Source organism: Panthera pardus, unplaced genomic scaffold, assembly GCF_024362965.1.
Source record: "Panthera pardus isolate Hobbes unplaced genomic scaffold, ASM2436296v1 HiC_scaffold_2, whole genome shotgun sequence".
Classification (NCBI taxonomy): Eukaryota; Metazoa; Chordata; class Mammalia; order Carnivora; family Felidae; genus Panthera; species Panthera pardus.
In genome coordinates, this window is record NW_026526765.1 from 43,293,388 (window position 1) to 43,313,390 (window position 20,003).

The following is a 20,003-nucleotide window of genomic DNA, read 5'->3' on the forward strand; positions in this document are numbered from 1 at the left end:
AAGAGGGGGAGACTGAAAGGGATAAAAAGGACACTGAGTGAGTGGAAGGGGGAAGCCCGAGGTAGGGTGGCTAACCCCCTAGGTTTGTCTGGAATTTCCCAGGAAATCCATCCTCAGGACTTCAAACGTCTCAGTTTGAGGAGATGGGTGGGGAAAGTTGGGGGAAAGTGCAAAACCTATAAGGTGACCTAAAAACTAAGGCAATGAGCAACAACGTTTTTATTTTTATTTTTAAAATATAATTTGTCGAGTTAGCTAACATACAGTGTATACAGTGTGCTCTTGGCTTCGGGAGTAGATTCCCATGATTCATTGCTTACATACAACACCCAGTGCTCATCCCAACAAGTGCCCTCCTCAATGCGCATCACCCATTTTCCCCTTCCCCTTGCCCTCCCCCCCCCCCAACAACCCTCAGTTTGTTCTCTGTATTTAAGAGTCTCTTATGGTTTGCCTATAAGAGTTTGCCTATAGTTTGAAACTATTTTTTCCCCTTCCCTTCCCCCATGGTCCTCTGTTAAGTTTCTACTTTTCTACTTATCAAGATAGTATGGTATTGGCACAAAAACAGACACACAGACCAATGGAATAGAATAGAGAACCCAGAATTGGACCCACAAATGTATGGCCAACTAATCTTTGACAAAGCAGGAAAGAATATCCAATGGAAAGAAGTCTCTTTAGCAAATGGTGCTGGGAGAACTGGACAGCAACATGAAGAAGAATGAAACTGGACCACTTTCTTACACCATTCACAAAAATAAACTAAAATGGATGAAAGACCTAAATGTGAGACAGGAAACCATCAAAATCCTATAGGAGAAAACAGGCAACAACCTCTTTGACCTCAGCCACAGCAACTTCTTGCTCTACACGTCTCCAAAGGCAAGGGAAATACAAGCAAAAATGAACTACTGGGACCTCATCAAGATAAAAAACTTTTGCCCTGCAAAGGAAATAATCAACAAAACTAAAAGGCAACGGATGGAATGGGAGAAGATATTTGCAAATGACATATCGGATAAAGGGTTAGTATCCAAAATCTATAAAGAACTTCCCAACCTCAACACCTAAAAAACAAATAATCCAATGAAGAAATGGGCAGAAGACATGAATAGACACTTTTCCAGAGACGACATCCAGATGGCCAACAGACACATGAAAATATGCATAACACGTTTTTAAAGTCAAGTGGATAAGGATATAGATTTTGTACCTTTCCCAGTCAGCATTGCTATTTTTCCCCTTGGCTTCTGATGTTGGCAACCATGATTTGCAATTTACAATAATGGATTATCCACTGTTGTGTCATTCAGGAGTGATATGTTTTAAGTGTGTAACTTAAATGCATGGCAATCATAAGTGTTAACAGTCTTTTGCTTTGTCTATGGATTAACCATTGTGCTTTGTACATAATGCTTGTTTAATTTTTAAATTGTAAATATTGTGACCATGTTTTCTAAGAGTTCAGAAAATGAAAACAACTGTAATACCAATGACATTGCCCAAAAAAAGCCTCTTATTTTGATGACAGATGTAAAGACACACCCATACCTGGATTAGGGAGGTAAAAAACTAAAATAGAGCAAATTGCACAATATGCAAAAGAGAATTCAGGCTTGGGCATGGTGGTGAAGGGGGTGCAAAAGCACAATGAAACGAGTCAAGGATGACAGGCAAATACTTCTAAATAAATAAAAGGGTTTTTGCCTCCCCAAAAGACACCAACACTGAGTTGAAAATAGTAATTTCCCAGTTATATTAGACAGACAGCATAAATAGATATTACTGTATAGTTCTAATCACTTATATATGAAACGGAATAAAATTACATTTCCAAACTCAAATGTTGCAACTAAAATGTCCTGTGGACAAAAGGAGAAATTTTGGTAACAGATGTGTTAGCCCCTTACAGTGTAGAGCCAATCCTGCTTTGTATTATTATTATTATCATTATTACTATTTTTATGTTTATTTATTTTTGAGAGAGAGAGCACAAGCAGGGGAGGAACAGAGAGAGGGGGAACAAAGAATCCAAAGGAGGCTCTGTGCTGCCAGTGCAAAGCTCCACACGGGTTCGAACCCATGAACTGTAAGATCATGATCTGAGCTGGTCAGTCGCTCAACCAACTGAGCCACCCAGGCGCCCCTTTTATTATTTTTTATTTATTTTATTATTTTATTTTATTAAGAGAGAGAAAGAGAGTGTAAGGGAGAGTGGCAGAGGGGGAGAGAGCGAATCTTAAGCAGGCTCCACACTTAGCATGGAGCCTGATGTGGGGCTCGATTCCACATCCCTGGGATCATGACATGAGCCGAAATCAAGAGTTGGGCACTCAACCAATTGAGCCGCCCAGATGCCCCAATCCTGCTTTCAATGGTATATCAGGAAATACATCAAATCATGACAGAAAACAAATCCCCTAGTTCTTCACACTTGGGTTGAAAAATGGAGGTCAAACTGTCTTTTTCATTTATAAAGATTTTCATGAAACTAAAGAAAATAATATTGTTGATATCTTGTCCAATTGTAAACTAGACTTTTTTCAACTAGAAAAATGTTCAGTAGACACTGCAAGTGTATATCTGTAAATTCACTCTATACTTATCAAAGTAAATGAAAACATCTTACCTGCTAAGATAGCATATAGTTATAGATAACATATAGTTAGAGCATGTTTCTTCCCTATCCATTAATCCATTTACATTTAAAATGACCACTGTTCTGCCATTTTGCTAGTTGTTTCTATGTGTCATATTTTTTGTGTGTGCCTCAATTCCCTCAATACTGCCTTCTTTGTGTTTGATTTTTTTTTTTTTTTACAGTGTACCATTTTGATTCCCTGCTTAGTTCTTTTTTTGAAAATGTTTTAGTTATTCCCTTATTGGTTGCTATGGAAATTACAATTAACATCCTGAATGTACAATAATCTACTTTGAATCGTTACCAATGTAGCTCTAATAGCATACAAAACATTGATCCTTTACAACTCTGTCCTCCCGTTACTTTCACCTTTCTGTTGTTATTGTAGACAAAATAGACATGAAGTCAGAAATTGTTACAAGAGAAAGAAGGTCATTATATATTGATAAAAGAGTCAATTCATCAAAAATATCAACAATTATGAACATTTATACACCGAACAAGGACCAAAAATATTGAAGCAAATATTGACATTATTAAAGGGAGAAATGGACAGTTTTATAATAGCAGTGGGAGACTTCAACACCCCATTTCAAATAATGGATTGAACATAGAAACACAAAATGAATAAGGATATAAATAACCTGATTAACACTTAAACTAGACCTAAGAGACATACAGGACACTATACCCAGTAACAGCTAAACACTTATTTTTTTCAGGTTCACACGGAACATTCTTCAGGATGTACCACATCTTAGGCTACAAAACAAGTATCAATAAATTTTAAAACACTGAAATCATATATACTATGTTCTCCAACTACAAGGTAATAAAATTGGAAACTAATGAGAAGAAAAACTGGAAAGTTCAGAAATATGTAGAAATTAAACAGGACACTATTAGATAACCAGTGGGTAAAAGAAAAAAAAACACAAGGGAAATTTAAAAGTATTTGGTGCCTGGGTGGCTCCGTGGGTTAAGTGTCCAACTTCAGTTCAGGTGATGATCTCACAGTTCGTGGGTTCAAGCCCCGCATTGGGCTCTGTGCTGAACACTTGCTCAGAGCCTGGAGCCTGCTTCAGATTCTGTGTCTCCTCTCTCTGTCCCTCCTCTGCTCATGCTCTGTCTCACTCTGTCTCTCAAAAATAAATAAATGTAAAAAAAAATTTTTTTTTAAATACTTGGAAACAGGGGTGTCTGGGTGGCTCAGTAGGTTAAGCGTACAAACTCTTGATTTCCGTTCAGGTCATGATCTCCTGGTTTGTGAATTTGAGCCCTACATGGGGCCCCGTGCAGACAGGATTGAGCCCATTTAGGATTCTTTCTCCCTCCCTCTCTCTTGGTCCCTCCCCTGATTGTGCACATGCTGTCTCTCAAAATAAATAAACATTATAAAAAAAAAAAAAGGAAGTAACATTAAATTAATATGGAATCAACCAGTGAGAAAATATTTTTCTTCGTGTTCGTATCCCTATCCTTCTGGTTAAATCAAGGAAAAAGTATCAATACTCATGTTTGTAACATCTAACACTTCCTCTTCTTTTTTAAACCTAGGCGTCTAGTTCAGAGCCTTTGGCAAACTACAGTAGCTACTTAACTAAAAGTAAGTAAAATCCCAGCTTGGGATTCTCTCTCTCCCTTTGCCCCTCCCCACCACCCTCAAACAGAGACAAATGAAACAAAACAAAACAAACGACAACACACCAAGCTTATTGGATACAGCGAAGGCAGGGCATGGATGGAAATTTAGAACTGTAAATGCCTACAGTAAAAAAAAGAAGCAATATGACAAGCAATTGCCTAACTTTACACCTTAAGTAACCAGAAAGACATGAAAACTAAAACAGAAGGAGGAAGGAGATAATAAAGATTCGAGTGGAAATAAACAAAATAGAGAAGAACAATAGAAATGACCAACAGACCCAGTAGTTGGTTCTTTGAAAGATCAAAATAAATAAGTAAACTTAAAAAAAAAAAAAAAAGATCAAACACAGAACAAGGATGCCTCCTTTCACCACTTTATTCAACATTGTGCTGAAATTATGGCCATAGTAATTAGCCAAGGGAAAAAAATAATAAGGGGCATCCAAATTAGAAAGGAAGATGAAAACTGTATCTATTCACAGGCAACATAATCTTAGTAAAATCCAAAAACCTCTCCCTCCTGCCTCACACACAAATTATTGAAGCTAATAAATTCAGTAAGGTTGCAGGATACAAGGCCAACATAAAAGTGATATTTCTACACAATATCAACAAACAATTCGAAAAGGACATTAAGCAAACAATTCCATTTATAATAGTATCCAAAGGAATAGAATACCAACAAATAAATTAAACCAAATAAGTACAATACTTCTACATTGAAAACTACAAAAACATTGCTGAAAAGAATTAAAGATCTAAGCAAAAGGAAAGGTAGTATGCAATCACTGATTCGGAAAACTTGATATTATTATGATACAATATTCCCCAAAGGCATCCAGAGATTCAATGAAATTCCTATCAAAACCCAACAGCTTCTTTTGCAGAAATAGAAAAGGTTATCCTTAAATGCACACGGAATTGCAAGAGACCCAGAATAGCCAAAACAACCTTGGAAAAAGAACAAAGTTGGAGGGCTTATACTTTTTTACTTCAAAAATTACTACAAAACCATGGTTATCAAAACAATGTGGTACTAGCATATGGGTACACATATATAGGTCAATAGAATAGAATGAAGAGTCCAGAAATATACCCAGACACCTATGTTCAAGTGGTTTTTGACATGGGTGGCAAGACCATTCAATGAGGAAAGGACTGTTCTTTCAAGAAATAGCCCTGGGAAAATTAGATAGGCACATGCAAAGGAATAAAATTGGACCCTTACCTTCCATCATATGAAAATAGCCAACAATCACATGAAAAATTCTTGACATTATTAGTCATCAGGGAACTGCAAATCAAAACCAAAATGAGATACCACTTTATACCCACTAGGATGGCTAGCATCAAAAAGTCAGATAATAACAAATGTTAGTAATGATGTGGTGAAATCAGAACCCTCATACACTGCTGGTGGGAATGTAAAATGGGGTAGCCACTTTGGAAAAAACTTGGCACTAAACAGAGAATTACTATATGACCCAGTAATTCCACTGCCAGGAATCTACACGCAAGAATTGAAAGTGGTATATCCACACCAAAATGTATACACTATTTACATAATTATTCATAAAAGTCAAAAGGTACAAACAAGCCAAATGCCGATCAAATGGTGAATGGATAAAGAAAATGTGGTCTGTACATACAATAGAATATTATTTGTCCATAAAGAATGAACTGATACATGCTACAATACGGGTGAACCTTGAAAATATTACACTAAGTGAAAGAAGGCAGTCATAAAAGACTACATAGTACATGATTCAATTTATGTGAAAATATAAATAGAACAGGCCTATCTACAGAGCCTGAAAGTACCAGGCTTAGGTATTTAGGGCTGGGAGGTGGTGAATAGTGGGGCAATAGCTAAAGGGTACCGAGTTTCTTTTTGCAGTGATAACAATGTTCTGAAATTGATTGTGGTGATGGCTGCACATATCTGTGACTATACTAAAAGCCACCAAATTATATACTTTAAATAGGTGAATTATATCTCAATACAGGTATTCTTTTTTTTTAAATTTTTTTTAACATTTATTTTTGAGACAGAGCATGAATGGGGGGAGGGTCAGAGAGAGAGGGAGACACAGAATCAGAAGCAGGCTCCAGGTTCTGAGCTGTCAGCACAGAGCCCAACGCAGGGCTCGAACTCACGGACCGCAAGATCACAGCCTGAGCCAAAGTCGGACGCTTAACTGACTGAGCCACCCAGGCGCCCCCAGATATTCTTTTTTTAAAAAGCTGAAATTCTTAAAGTAGTCAGAGGAAAACACGTATTTCCTTTAAGGACTAAGATTGTCAATTGACTTTTCAATAGAAACTATGAAAGCCAGAAAACAATGCAGTCCTGGAACATGTATATAATTCCAAACTCTTCCTTAGCAAAAGGAATAAGTAAAACTACATCTACTCCATATAGTACTACTCCTACTCCCGTAAGTAGGAGTACTTTTACAATTGTTTTTTACCATAAAAATTTTTAATATTTCCCATAATTTAGTCTTCTATTTTTTCCTTATAGTAACATGTTAAAGAGTTTCCCCACCCAAAGATTTAGTACAGACAGCCTTATATTTAAATGTTTATAAATTTTACACTTTCGTTTTTATGCAGTATTTCATACAGATTAAGGACATTTACTATAGAGCAAAGGTTGTCAAATGTTTTTTAGTAAAAGGCCAAATAGTAAACAATTTAGGTTTTGCAAACCATATGGCCTCTATCACAAATCAACTCCACTGTTGTAGAGTAACAGCAGCCATTGACAATAGTAAATAAATAAATGTTGCTATGTCCCAATAAAACTTTATTTATATACACTAAAATTAGAATTTCATATAGTGTTCATGTATTATGAAATACTATTTTATGTTAACCATTTTTGAAATTTTCTCTATGTTATGATATTTTGACATTCTGGGGTGGAGGTCACTGCTGACTGGGGAAACTGCCCCTCTCAGAAATAGTTAATTCCTATTGTGATAAACAGCTTACCTGACAGCACTCCTCCCATATGCAAACCAGCCAAACCCAAGTCCATACCCCCAACCACCTCCTTTATCTAACAGTCACACACCAACCTAATATTCCCCTGCCCTGAATCAATCCAGGTAACAATTAAGGCCAATCCCTATACCCCCAAGCCCACCAGAATTATTCAAACCAGCCAATCGTAAACGGTTTATTCTGCTCTGCCTGTCCTTTCTCATGTAAATGCCAATAAAGGCTATGGTCTAGAGTGCACTTGTGATGAGCACTGGGTGATATATAGAAATACTGAATCACTATATTATACCCTGAAACTAATATAACACTGTATGTTAACTATGCTACAATTTTTTTAAAGCCCTCATAGCTTTAAAAAAAAAAAAAAAAAAAAAAGGCTATGATCTATGCCTTTACTCCTGCCTCCTGACTGACACTGGTGCTTCTCCCTGTGGTCCTATGTGACATTGTAATTTATAAGAAAAAACATATTTGGTCATTCAGATGACCAAGATGTATTTCTCATACACATTGTCCATGGTTCCTGGCTCTCAGCTTCCAAAACTTGGAATTTCCTGAGTGATAAGAGCAATGGGAGCATCTTCTGTTATCATATTTGGTCTCTTGCTCTCAGTATCTGAAATTGCTTTAGAGTCGTAAGTTGAGATGGGTGTCCTATTATTCACATTAGCCCTTTTCCACCACAACTGGGTGACTGGGTTACCATGTTACTGAGGTGACTTGTGGAAAGCACCTAAAGATGGAGGCTGGTTGCCAGAGCAACCAACCGAGAGTACAGAGGTGGAACTTTCAGTCTGGCCTCCCGATTTTCAGGGATGGGATCGAGGCTAGAGGTTGAATCAATCAATAACCAATAGCCAGTGACTTAGTCAATCATGCCTATGTAATGATGCCTCCATAAATACTCGAAAGGACAGGGTTTGAAGAGCTTCCAGGTTGGTGAACATGTGGAGGGAGATGTGGGGAGAGTGGCTTGTTTAGAGAGCATGGAAGCTCCACCCCCTTTCCCTATACCTTGTCCTACATATGTCTTCTATTTAGTTGTTCCTGGGTCATATACTTTTCTAATAAATCAGTAATCTAGTAAGTAATATGTTTCTTTGAGTTCTATGAGCTGTTCTAGCAAATTAATTGAACCCAAGAAGGAAGGGGTGGTCAGAACCTCTGACTTATAGCCAGGCAGTCAGAAGTACAACTAACAACCTGGGCTTGTGACTGGCATCTGTAGGAGGAGGCCTGGGAACCTCCAATCTGTAGCACAGAATAACCTGGGCTTGGGACTAGGGTCTGAAATGGGGTTGGGAGCAGTCTTGTAGGACTGAACCCTTAACCTGTGGGATCTCATGCTATTTCCCAGTAGATGTGGCAGAAATTGTAGGACACCTGGCTCATGTCAGAGATCTGATTATTGTTGGTGTAGGGAACCCCTCAGTAGAATTGGGACCCAGTCTGCCTCCCATTTCTAGGAGAACTTGGAGTAAATTAAATTTTTCTTTCAATGACATTGACCTCTCTGTGTCATCACTCAGTCACTTTTATAAACTAACACCTAAACACATCTCTATTAATTTTTTTGCAGTCATTTACAAATGTAAAAAACACTCTATGGTCACAGAGAGTACAAAAACAGGCAGTTGGCTGATGTGGCCTGAGTGGCAGTTTACCAACCCATGGTCTACAGCCATTCTGCCTTGCTCTCCCACTAACTAGCTGTGTGTCCCCCAGTTAAGTGGGTTAATCTGGGTGTCTCAATTTCCCTCAAGTGTAAAATGAAGTTAATAGAATCTAGTTCACAGAGTTGTCATAGGAGTATTAAATTAGTTAATACATTTAAAGTACCTAGAATAACACACAGTGACTTCGGACACCAACGAGCTGAAACTGGGCCACAATTCACAGGTTAAATTCACAAATCACAGTCCTCCATAAGACTGCCTTCACTTCCGTCACCAGCTGTAAGCTCAGGAGTTCTCAGGCCACCCTCACCTCTGGCTAGTGGGCTAAAAATTCAGGGGTTCCCAGTGCCCTTTTTGATACTTTGGTGATTCACTTCAATGACTCACAGAACTCAGGAAAGCACTATACTTATGATTATAGTTTTATTATAGCATTAGGATAGGAATGAGAACTAGCCAAAGGGAGAGACTAATAGTGTAAGATCCGAAAGGGTTACAAAAGTTGAAACTTTTGTATGATCTCTCAGTCAGAGATACCTACAATACTGCCAACCAGGGAAGTTCACCTGAGCTCCCCGTCCAGAGTTTTTATCCAGGTTTCATTACCTACGTGGCCTTCAGGCTAAACTCAATCTCCAACCCTGCCTTATACCCCTGAGAGATTCTCCAAATGGTATCTTCTGGTTTAAAACCCCCAACTCTCTAATCACATGGTCTTTGTGGAGTGGCCAGTCCCCACCCTGAGTCATCTTCTCAGTGTCAACTCTCCAGGGACCCACCATGAGTCATTCTAGGTAGGATGAATTATCAGGGCCCACCAGGGGCATTTCCATTACTGGGGAAATTCTACAGATCTAGAGGCTACCTCTCAATAATAGAGGACAAAATCTTTATTCTGCCAGCCATATTCTTTACTGCAAGTGTTTAGAGCTTACTTGCCAGAAACTTGGAATGAAAGCCAAAATCTTTATTACACAATAGTAAATGCTGTATAAGTTTTTGTTGTAACTTTTAAGCCATATGGAAACTGGCACAACATGGAAGGTGATTATCCAAAATTATTTTTCCCAAAAAACCAGTTTCCCTAGAACTATGGGTACCTATCAGGGCATTGATAAATATCGCACTAGATCAACATGAAGCATCTTTATATATAACATCAAAGTGCCCTGTGGAGGAAACCTGTTTGTAGATTTTTTCAAGTTTTTCTTTTTAATGTTACACAGACTAGTTAGCTATTGGTCTTGAAGTCTGTGTAATCAACATTAATTTGTGTGTTCTCAGAAAATATGCCAGCTGGTCACAGAATACTAATTTAAACCATTGCTAGCTTTCATTTACAGGCATTTTAGTGAAATCTCTGAAATGTATCTCCCCTTTCGTCAAAACATTGTACTCACGGGTCCATTCAGAAAAGCAGAAAGGCTGACCACAAAAATATGAAAGGCTTCGGGCTCAAACTCAGATTCCAGAGTTAAGTCCTGCAGGCTCAGGCCTGGGAAAGTTCTTGAAACGTTGTAGGTCTGGCTCGCTATCACTAGGCTCTGGCTCAGTACGTCGAGCGACCCTCTATGGGTTCTCTTTGGAGGAGGGGTTTGGAGCCTGGACTGGGGACTGCAGTGCCGGAATCCGCTGCAATGCGCCCCGACGCCCCACGCGCGCCCTGCCTCTCGCTGCGCATGTGCAGCGCCGCCGCTGAGGCATTCTGGGAGATGTATTTTGCAGTCGAAGGGAACGGGCTCCTGCGAGACCCGCGCGCGCGCGAGACGTCCTCTTCTGCGCATGTGTGCCCTCCCTGTCCTCACAGCGCTGCCCCCGGGCGGGAGTGAGTCCCGAGGCTCTGATCCTTGCACCTGGTTGGTCTTGGTCCGGGCTGGAGGTGCGCGGAGGAAGTGGGCGCTGATTTGGGGAGGTGGAGTGGGTGCAGAACAATAGGACTTTGGGGGTAGGCGTGGACCCGGGTGTGTCAAAAGCTGCAGTGACCATCCTCAACCTGGGTCCGTGAGTCTGGGGCGGGCGGGGTCCCGGATCTGCATTCTTGCTGGTGTCGCGCTGCAGGTGTCGCTTCCGGACGCATCCAGCGGTGCAAGTGCGCGCAAGTGGCACCAGGGTCAGGAGCGCCCTCCGTGGTGTGCAAAGAGAACCAAGTTTTACTGAACGTCTGAAATGTTCCAGGTGGAGTACTACCTTACTACCTGCTTTTCCAAAGGCATCTAACTTTTAACCCTACAGCAACCCTCTAAGTCAGGTTTTCAACCATTGGCTGCAACACAGTAGTGGTGGTGAAATCTGTTTAGTGAGCCAAGACTAGTATTTTATTTGCCAGTACTTTTAGGTCGTATATAATTTACATAGAATGATTTGCACATAATTTACAGAGTAAAAAGTTTGTAGATGCACCCGTATGATTACCACCCCCATCAAAATACAGAACATTTTAATCCCCCAGAAATGCAACCCCCCCCCACCTGCTTAAGAACCAGTTTTTTCAATTTCTATCTCTATAGGCTAATTTTGCTTTGTAGAACATCATATAAATGAAATCCTACAGCATGTACTCTTATATGCAAGCATTAAAAATAATTACTGTAAAGTAGCACATATGTATTCCCTTGTGATAAGGATTGTTTTATGAAATGTATTATATATAACTGTATTTTTTTTTTCAACGTTTTTTTTTTAATTTATTTTTGGGACAGAGAGAGACAGAGCATGAACGGGGGAGGGGCAGAGAGAGAGGGAGACACAGAATCGGAAACAGGCTCCAGGCTCCGAGCCATCAGCCCAGAGCCTGACGCGGGGCTCGAACTCACGGACCGCGAGATCGTGACCTGGCTGAAGTCGGACGCTTAACCGACTGCGCCACCCAGGCGCCCCTATATAACTGTATTTTTAAAATGACTATTGGGCATCCATTAGCCAGACACTATTGTTAGTGCTAGGGGTGCAATACTGAATCAAGCAGACAAAAATCCCTGCCTTCATGAAATTTTAGTTTTAGTAAGTAGAGATAGTCAATTAACAGTAAGCATAATTATGTAGTATATTAGATAGTAAATTATGTATTTGAACTTATACACAAAGAAAAAGTAGATCAGGGTAAGGGAGACGGGGGGATTATGTTTAAATTAGGTAGACAGCAAAGGCCTCCTTGGTGATTTTTGAGCAAAGATGAAGAAATAGAAGGTTGTACTGGGTAGAAGGAACAGCCAGCATGGACACACACACACACACACACACACACACACACACACACATTAACATTAGGTTGTTTTGTAAAATATGTTTCTTACCTTAATCAAAATATGTTTCTTACCTAATCACTGATACAACATAGATATTATTTCTGATTTTACTGAGGCTCAGAAAGGTAAAGCTGAGTAACTTGCCCGAAGTCAAATAGCCAGCAGGTAAATTCAAGGCCAGATGTTTTCCTCTAAATCTCCTACCCTTTATAGAGGTCTCCCAACCTAAAACATAGGATTTAACTGACCTCTGCTCCTGCTTAGCTTGGAGCACAGGAATCTGCACCTCAGCTCCCCTGGAAAAGATTCCAGAAAGACTGTTGCGTGAATCTCACCATGTGGACATTTTATTTCCAGGGTCTGTTGGTGTCTCTTCCCCAGTTCCTAGGTCCCAGTGAGAATCTGTGCTGGTACATTCTACCTTCAGACTCCAACCTGTCTGTGCTCCTACAGCCCTAGTTAGAATCCACAGAAGGCATGACTAAACAGTCACAGAAGGACGTGCACCAGTTGCCATTACATATTGATAAATATTTGGCAACATCATTTTTGATGACAGTAAATTACTTTATCTTTGGAGTATATATCTGTTTGTTTTACCAGTTCCTTAATGTCTTCCAACTTTTCAATATGTTAAAAATGCTACAACAGATATCCTTGCAGCAGATATCCTAAATCTCAGTGCAAATCTGTGGTTTTTCTCACAGTGAGTTCTAGAGGGCCCAGGGGACAATCTCCCACAGGGTGGCTTCCTCAGCCCAGCTGTTGCGGCATCTGCATATGGGTTTGTTACACTGGTGATTCTGGGATCTTCAAGTCATATCTGGTCTCTCATGGCTCCATCCCTTCCCTTCCCTCTGTCCTCATAGATCTCTGTCTTCACCCAGAGGCTGCAGAAAATGACCAAGTCGCAGGTGAGTTAGTTTGTCCCATTATATAGGAACAGTAGTGAGGGACTGTAAAAATGACCATGTGAGCTAAAATCGTGCAAAGCAATCTTAATAATTAGCAGGATTTTTTACATTGGTTACGGTTCTGTGAACTTTAAAAATTTTGGTCCAAACATTAAATCCTCTTACTGTTGGCTATACAAGTATAGGGAAATGAAAAATAGTAAAAACAAATATTTAGCATATTATAATTTGAAACATTGAGAATTAAAATATTTGTTGGAAAAAAACTTAACGTGAGCATTTTGAACAGTGCCTTCTTTTTGTGTAACTTGGTAGCAAGTGAGCATTTTTTCTGTGCCTTGGCAAATTGGATCAGATTCCAATATTTGATCTTTTGGATCTAGGACATTCAGTTCTGGACATGTATGGGACGCTCACTAAATGTTTGCTTAGTGACTTAATGAATGAATGGCCTAACAAATAACAAACGTGTAAGTATAAGCTACTCTAGATATGATTTTTGTGTCACCCATGAAGTGGAACACAAAACTAGACAAATGGGCATCAAAGGACTGTGCTAGAGAAACAGAATGAGACCAAATTAGTATAATACAACCCAAAATGAAATGGGGCTAAATTTCAGGAAGGATAATCAAGTAATGAACATGCTTAAAACCATTTGCCATGCTTTTTTTTTTTTTTTTTTTTTTTAATTTTTTTTTTTTTTTCAACATTTTTTTATTTATTTTTGGGACAGAGAGAGACAGAGCATGAACGGGGGAGGGGCAGAGAGAGAGGGAGACACAGAATCGGAAACAGGCTCCAGGCTCCGAGCCATCAGCCCAGAGCCTGACGCGGGGCTCGAACTCACGGACCGCGAGATCGTGACCTGGCTGAAGTCGGACGCTTAACCGACTGCGCCACCCAGGCGCCCCTATGCTTTTTGTTTCTACTTTGTGCAATACCGATGACTTTAGTTGGAATAGGAATGTGTTGTTACAGGGAACGGTATCATTCAAGGACGTGGCTGTGAATTTCACCCAGGAGGAGTGGCAGTATCTGGACCTTCCCCAGAGGGATCTATACAAGGATGTGATGCTGGAGAACTATACCAACCTCATCTCAGTGGGTGAGGACCATTTCCCAGTGTTGACTGACATGTGCCTGGTTAATTACTTTTCCTTTCTCAGTTGCTCCAAATTGTCAGTCCTTGGAAGTACTTTTACAAGTATGGCTCTGAGTCTTAGTAGATTTAGCATTGACAGTCTCTGGGAGGTACGACTACAAGTTTGTTTAAAGATCTCTCTTTTTCAGATACAAATGGGCACCTTCATCGGGCAGTTCCTGATGAAGTTCAGAGTTCAAAGGACCTGAAGCCCAGGTAGCTAGGTCCAAATCCCATAACGTTTTCCATTGACAGGCTATCAAACCACTAAGCCATCTGTGATCCACAAGTTGGAGCAAGGTGAAGAACCATGGATGGTAGAGAGAGAAATCCCAAATTGGAGCTATGCAGGTGAGTTAGGTAAAGAGCTCTGTGGATGGAAGTGAATGAAATTACGATCACAGTTGATCTGGGGCTCCTGGGTGGCTCCATCAGTTAAGCATCCGACTTCAGCTCAGGTCATGATCTCATGATTCATGAGTTCAAGCCCCGCATCAGGCTCCTTGCTGACGGCTCAGAGCCTGGAGCCTGCTTTAGATTCTGTGTCTCCCTCTCTATCTGCCCCTCCCACCGCTCATGCTGTGTCTCTGTCTCTCTCTCAAAAATAAGTAAACATTAAAAAAAAATTTTTAAAGAGTATATTTATCACGATGAGCACTGAGTAATATATGGAACTGTTGAATCACTATATTTTACACCTGAAACTAATATAACACTATATGTTAACTATACTGGAATTTAAAAGAAATTTTAGAAAAAGATCATAGTTGATCAATAAGGGTTAGCATCTTTGAAAAATATGCTTCAGGACTCTCTTCTTAAAGGCCTCAGACCTTTTGAAATAACTGGGATGGCCGACATAAGTTCCTTATTTACCTGAACACTATTTCCATATACATCACCTTCCCACAGTAATGCTTTTCTTTGCATGGCTGTTAAAGAGTGATGTTTTCCTTGCCAGGTATATTCTGCCTGTGATTCTCACCAACTTCATTTAAGACGTAGAGAAGATTTTTTCTTTTTTTTTTTTTTTTCAATTTTGACAAAGTATACATAACGCAGAATTTAACTATTTTTAAGCATACAGTTCAGTGCCATTAAGTGTATGCCCACTGATGTGCCACCATCACCACCATCCATCTCCAGAGCTCTTTCATCATCACCAGTTGAAACTCTGTACCCCATTAAACAATAACTCCCCATTCTACCTCCCCTGCTTGCCCCTGGGAACCACTATTCTCCTTTCTTTGCTATGAATCTGACTGTTCTGGGTACCCCATCTAAATGGAATCATACAATATTTGTCCTTTTATATTTGATTTATTTTATTTAGCGTAATACCTTCAGAGTTCATCCGTGTTACAGCATGTGATAGAATTTTATTCCTTCTTATGGCTGAATAATATTCTATCATGTGTATATACCACATTTTGTTTATCCGTTCATTTACAGTGAACATTTGAATTGTTTCCACCTTTGGGCTACTGTGAATTATGCTTCTATGAACATTGGTGTACAAATAACCTGTTTGAGCCCCTGCTTTCAGTTCTTTTAGGTATATACCCAGAAGTGAATTTGCTGGATCATGTGGTGATTCTGTGTTTACATTTTTAAGGAATTGCTATGATGTTTTCCACAGCTACCACACAATCTTACATTCTCACCAGCAGTGCCCAAAGTTTCCAGTTTTTCCACATTCCTCACCAATGCCTGTTATTTTTTGTTTTGTTTTGTTTTTATCATAGCAATCCTAATGGATATGAAGTAGTATCTTATTGTGGTTTCAACTTGCATTGAATGACTAGTGACATTGAGCATGAGTGTGTTTTGGCCATCTGTATATCTTCCTTGGACAGATGTCTAGTTTAGCTTCTGGGGACCTAGTGTTGGATAAAGAATGGAAATCCACTCACTTTCTTTAAAGACTGATGGCTTATAGGTTGGGAACGAGGTTAAGAAGTTAAGTAGAATTGTTGGATTCTGAGCCAAGGAATGACTTTATTGCTCTGATGTAGGTAGCATAAGTTTCACAATAGTCAAGTATTGCCTGAGGTTTATAAGATGGATGAAAATGAAGATAGATAGGATTTTAGATGCTGAATGAGAAGTCTGCTGCTTACAGTCTCCATAGTAATAGAATCCAGAAATTTGGAAAGCATGATACAAAGCAGGAAGTGGCAAGCACATAGTTGTCTCAGGATCAGTAATAATACACATAATGATCTCTGAGAAAATGTATTATGTACGAGGCAGTATTCTGAGTACTTTACATCTATTGACTCATTAATCCTCACAACAACACTACAAGGTAGGTGCTATTACTTCCCTTTTTTATGGAAAGGGAAATTGAGACCCAGAGAGATCGAGGAACTTGACCTGTGCCACATGTCTAATTAGTGAGGGAGGGAGCTAGGATTGAAACCCTGGTAATCTGGATTTACTGCCTGTGTGCTTAACTGCAGTTCCTCTTCCATATGTGGTAGGTAGAGAGGAAGGTGGGGAGAGTATTTAAAAGTCAGGATTGGGGTACCTGGGTAGCTCAGTGGGTTAAGCATCTGACTTCAGTTTAGGTCATGATCTCACAGTTCATGAGTTGAGCCCCACGTTGGGCTCTCTGCTGTCAGCACAGAGCCTGCTACAGATCTTCTCTTCCTCTCTCTCTCTCTCTGCCCCTTCCCTGCTCACGGTCTCAAAAATAATTTAAAAAAAAAATTGAAACATCAGGATTAATGCAGTATCTATGAACTATTATAGAATAAGATGATACACTGAGCAGCAAGAATCCAGTGGTTAATCTGTCTTGAGGCAGGTAGTATTTTGCTTACCCTGTGGCCTCTCTCTTACTGGACATATGAATTCCTGGGCCCTCACACCCATACAAGAATGAATTACTGTTATATGGCTTTTTGAAGCACTGGCTACAAAGGTGTTCCTGCTTGCAAGTGGTTAGTGGTTTTGTCAAATCAATTTCGTGTTGATGGACGAATAGACAAGAGCTCAGAGACATTGGAAACAAAGAGACAAGTGGAGATTACACTAGAGCAATCCGACAATGAGCTGATGAGCACCAGCTCAGATCTCTCTGTTCCTCAGCCAGTCTTTCCTTCATTTCCTCTAATCACCGTCTCATCCTATTTATTTTCATTCACCAAATGGGCTCTTCCTATTGACCCTGTCACAGCTTTGATCCTTTTTACTGCTCTTTGGGATTATTTTCATTTTTCTCCCCAATTTGCAAAGTCCTAGTTGGATATAGCCAGATACATATGTGTTCTTTGTCATATTCTCTATTTCCATTTCTACTAATAATAGTTTTTTTTTAAGTTGTGGTTTTCTTGCAAAGCTCAGTGGTGTGGATTCCATTTAGCCTTGGTATTTCTTTTAGATAGAGATACTAGGCCTGAGAGTAAAGATTCAGTCTCACAATAGGGTGAAAGGTTAGGAGCCATGATACATTAGCAGAAATATCCACACACATATAGTTAATTATGCTTCCTTATAGAAGAAACCTGGCAACTTGATGACCACATGGAACAACACCAAGAGAATCAAGAAACACTTTTGAAGCATGCTGCATTCATTGACCAGGAAACTGGGACTGACGAGAAAGGTAACAAGTGTAATGCACTTGGAAATATATTTCATCTGAGCACAGACTTCATTTCTTCAAAACAGAGTCTCCAAAAATATGACCCCTATGGTAGGAGTTTGAATTTTTTCAGCTTATTTAGTGGTAATAGAAGATACTCAAAAAAGACTGAATGTAGTGAATGTGGGAAAGCCTTCTTCCAGAAGTCAGACCTTATTATGCATAAGAGAACTCATACAGGAGAAAAGCCCTTTGTATGTACAGAGTGTGGGAGAGCCTTCAGCAAGAAATCCAATCTTGTTATACATCTCAGGATCCATACTCAAGAGAAACCTTATGAATGTACTGAATGTAGAAAAGCTTTCACCCATAAGTCACACCTCATTGAACATCAAAGAATTCACACTGGGGAGAAACCCTATAAATGTGATGAGTGTGGGAAAGCGTTTTTCCAAAAATCACACCTCAGTATTCATCAGAGAACTCATACTGGAGAGAAACCCTATGGATGTGACGAATGTGGGAGAGCCTTCAGCATGAAGTCTCACCTCTTTGTACATCAGAGAATACACACAGGAGAGAAACCTTACGTATGTACCAGGTGTGAGAGGGCTTTCAGTGAAGTGTCCTGCCTTATGAGACATCAGAAAATCCATACTGGGGAGAAACCTTATGAATGTAATGAGTGTAAAAAAGCCTTTTCTGAGAAGTCTGACCTCCTCATACATCACAGAACTCACACAGGAGAAAAGCCCTATGAATGCAGTCAGTGTGGAAAAGCCTTCAGACATAGCTCGGCCCTCTGTCGACATAAAAGGACTCATAAAGAAAAAATTCCTTAAAAGAGAAACTAATGTGGGAATATCTTCAACTAAAAGCTTCAGTAGAAATCAAATCTTGGAGTGCTGAAGTGGCTTGGTCTGTTAAGCATCTGACTTTGGCCTAGGTCATGATCCTGCTGTTCTGGAGTTCAAGCCCCGTGTCCGGCTCTGTGCTGACAGCTCAGGGCCTGGAGCCTGTTTCAGACTCTGTGTCTCCCTCTCTCTCTCTGCCCTTCCCTCCTCTCTTTCTTTCTCTTAAAAAGAAAGAAACATTAAAAAAAAAAATCAAATCTTATGTATCAAGAAGTCAAGCCTCTTAATTCAACATATTTTAAAAGTGTGTAATTATGTTTTCATAGAAGTGATATTCCAGATGTGATCCCAAAGTATTTCTAGAAGATATAGAAAGTATATCTCCTTGTCAGGGGCACCTGGGTGGCTCAGTCGGTTAAGCGCCCGACTTCGGCTCAGGTCATGAGTTCATGGTTTGTGAGTTCGAGCCCCACATTGGGCTCTGTGCTGACAGCTCGGAGCCTGGAGCCAGCTTCAGATTCTGTGTCTCTGGCTCTCTCTGCCCCTCCCCCACTTGTGCTCTGTCTCTTTCTATCAACAATAAATAAAATGTAAAAAAAAAAAAGTATATCTCCTTGTTAAAGGATAAATGCTCAATGTGGACCACAAAGACTTTTGAAATATTAGTAAGTGGACTAGTCAGAACAAAATTAGAAAACCATATATGGACAATCTACAAAATATGAAAGCCTTAGATTCCTGATTGTATATAAACCTTATATTGGAATTGTATATGTGAAGTTAACATAATTATGAATACAGAATAAGTATTATATGTATAATGCCATCTACCAAGATCTTTTATGTTGAATAATACTATTTTTCTTCTATTTAAAAGAAAATATGTCATTCAAGAAGAATTTAAAACTAATATTATATGTCAACTGTACTTCAATTAAAATAAACTTTTCTTTCCTGTTGAATGCTGGTATGTGTATAAAAGACTTCTGTTAATTTTTGATCAGCAGTAGAGTATGAAAAGGTGTTATTATTATACATATTTATATATGACATAGATACATGAAAGTGGGCAAAAGAAAGTAGTCATGGCTTCTTACAACATTCACTATGATTTAAATAGTGGTTTTTGGTGACTAAACCACCCCCTTCTTCCATATTGTTATTGTGTTCCCTAATTAAAGCCTTAATGCCCAGTACCTCAGAATATCACTATTTTTGGAAATAGGGCCTCTAATGAGTAATTAAGTTAAAATGAAGCCATTAGAGTAGGCCCTACTCATA

General features: G+C 39.5%; 1 protein-coding gene across 1 annotated transcript; it reads left to right on the plus strand.

Moving 5' to 3' along the window:
• Positions 1-10,717: 10,717 nt before the first annotated feature.
• On the plus strand, positions 10,718-19,690 carry LOC109275971 (zinc finger protein 182-like). The gene is made up of 5 exons (XM_019464449.2): positions 10,718-10,855; positions 13,091-13,135; positions 14,117-14,243; positions 14,535-14,630; positions 17,782-19,690. Exons 2-5 carry the CDS (start codon positions 13,121-13,123, stop codon positions 18,708-18,710), a joined length of 1,167 nt encoding a protein of 388 aa, XP_019319994.2. The 5' UTR covers positions 10,718-10,855; positions 13,091-13,120; the 3' UTR covers positions 18,711-19,690.
• Positions 19,691-20,003: the final 313 nt, after the last annotated feature.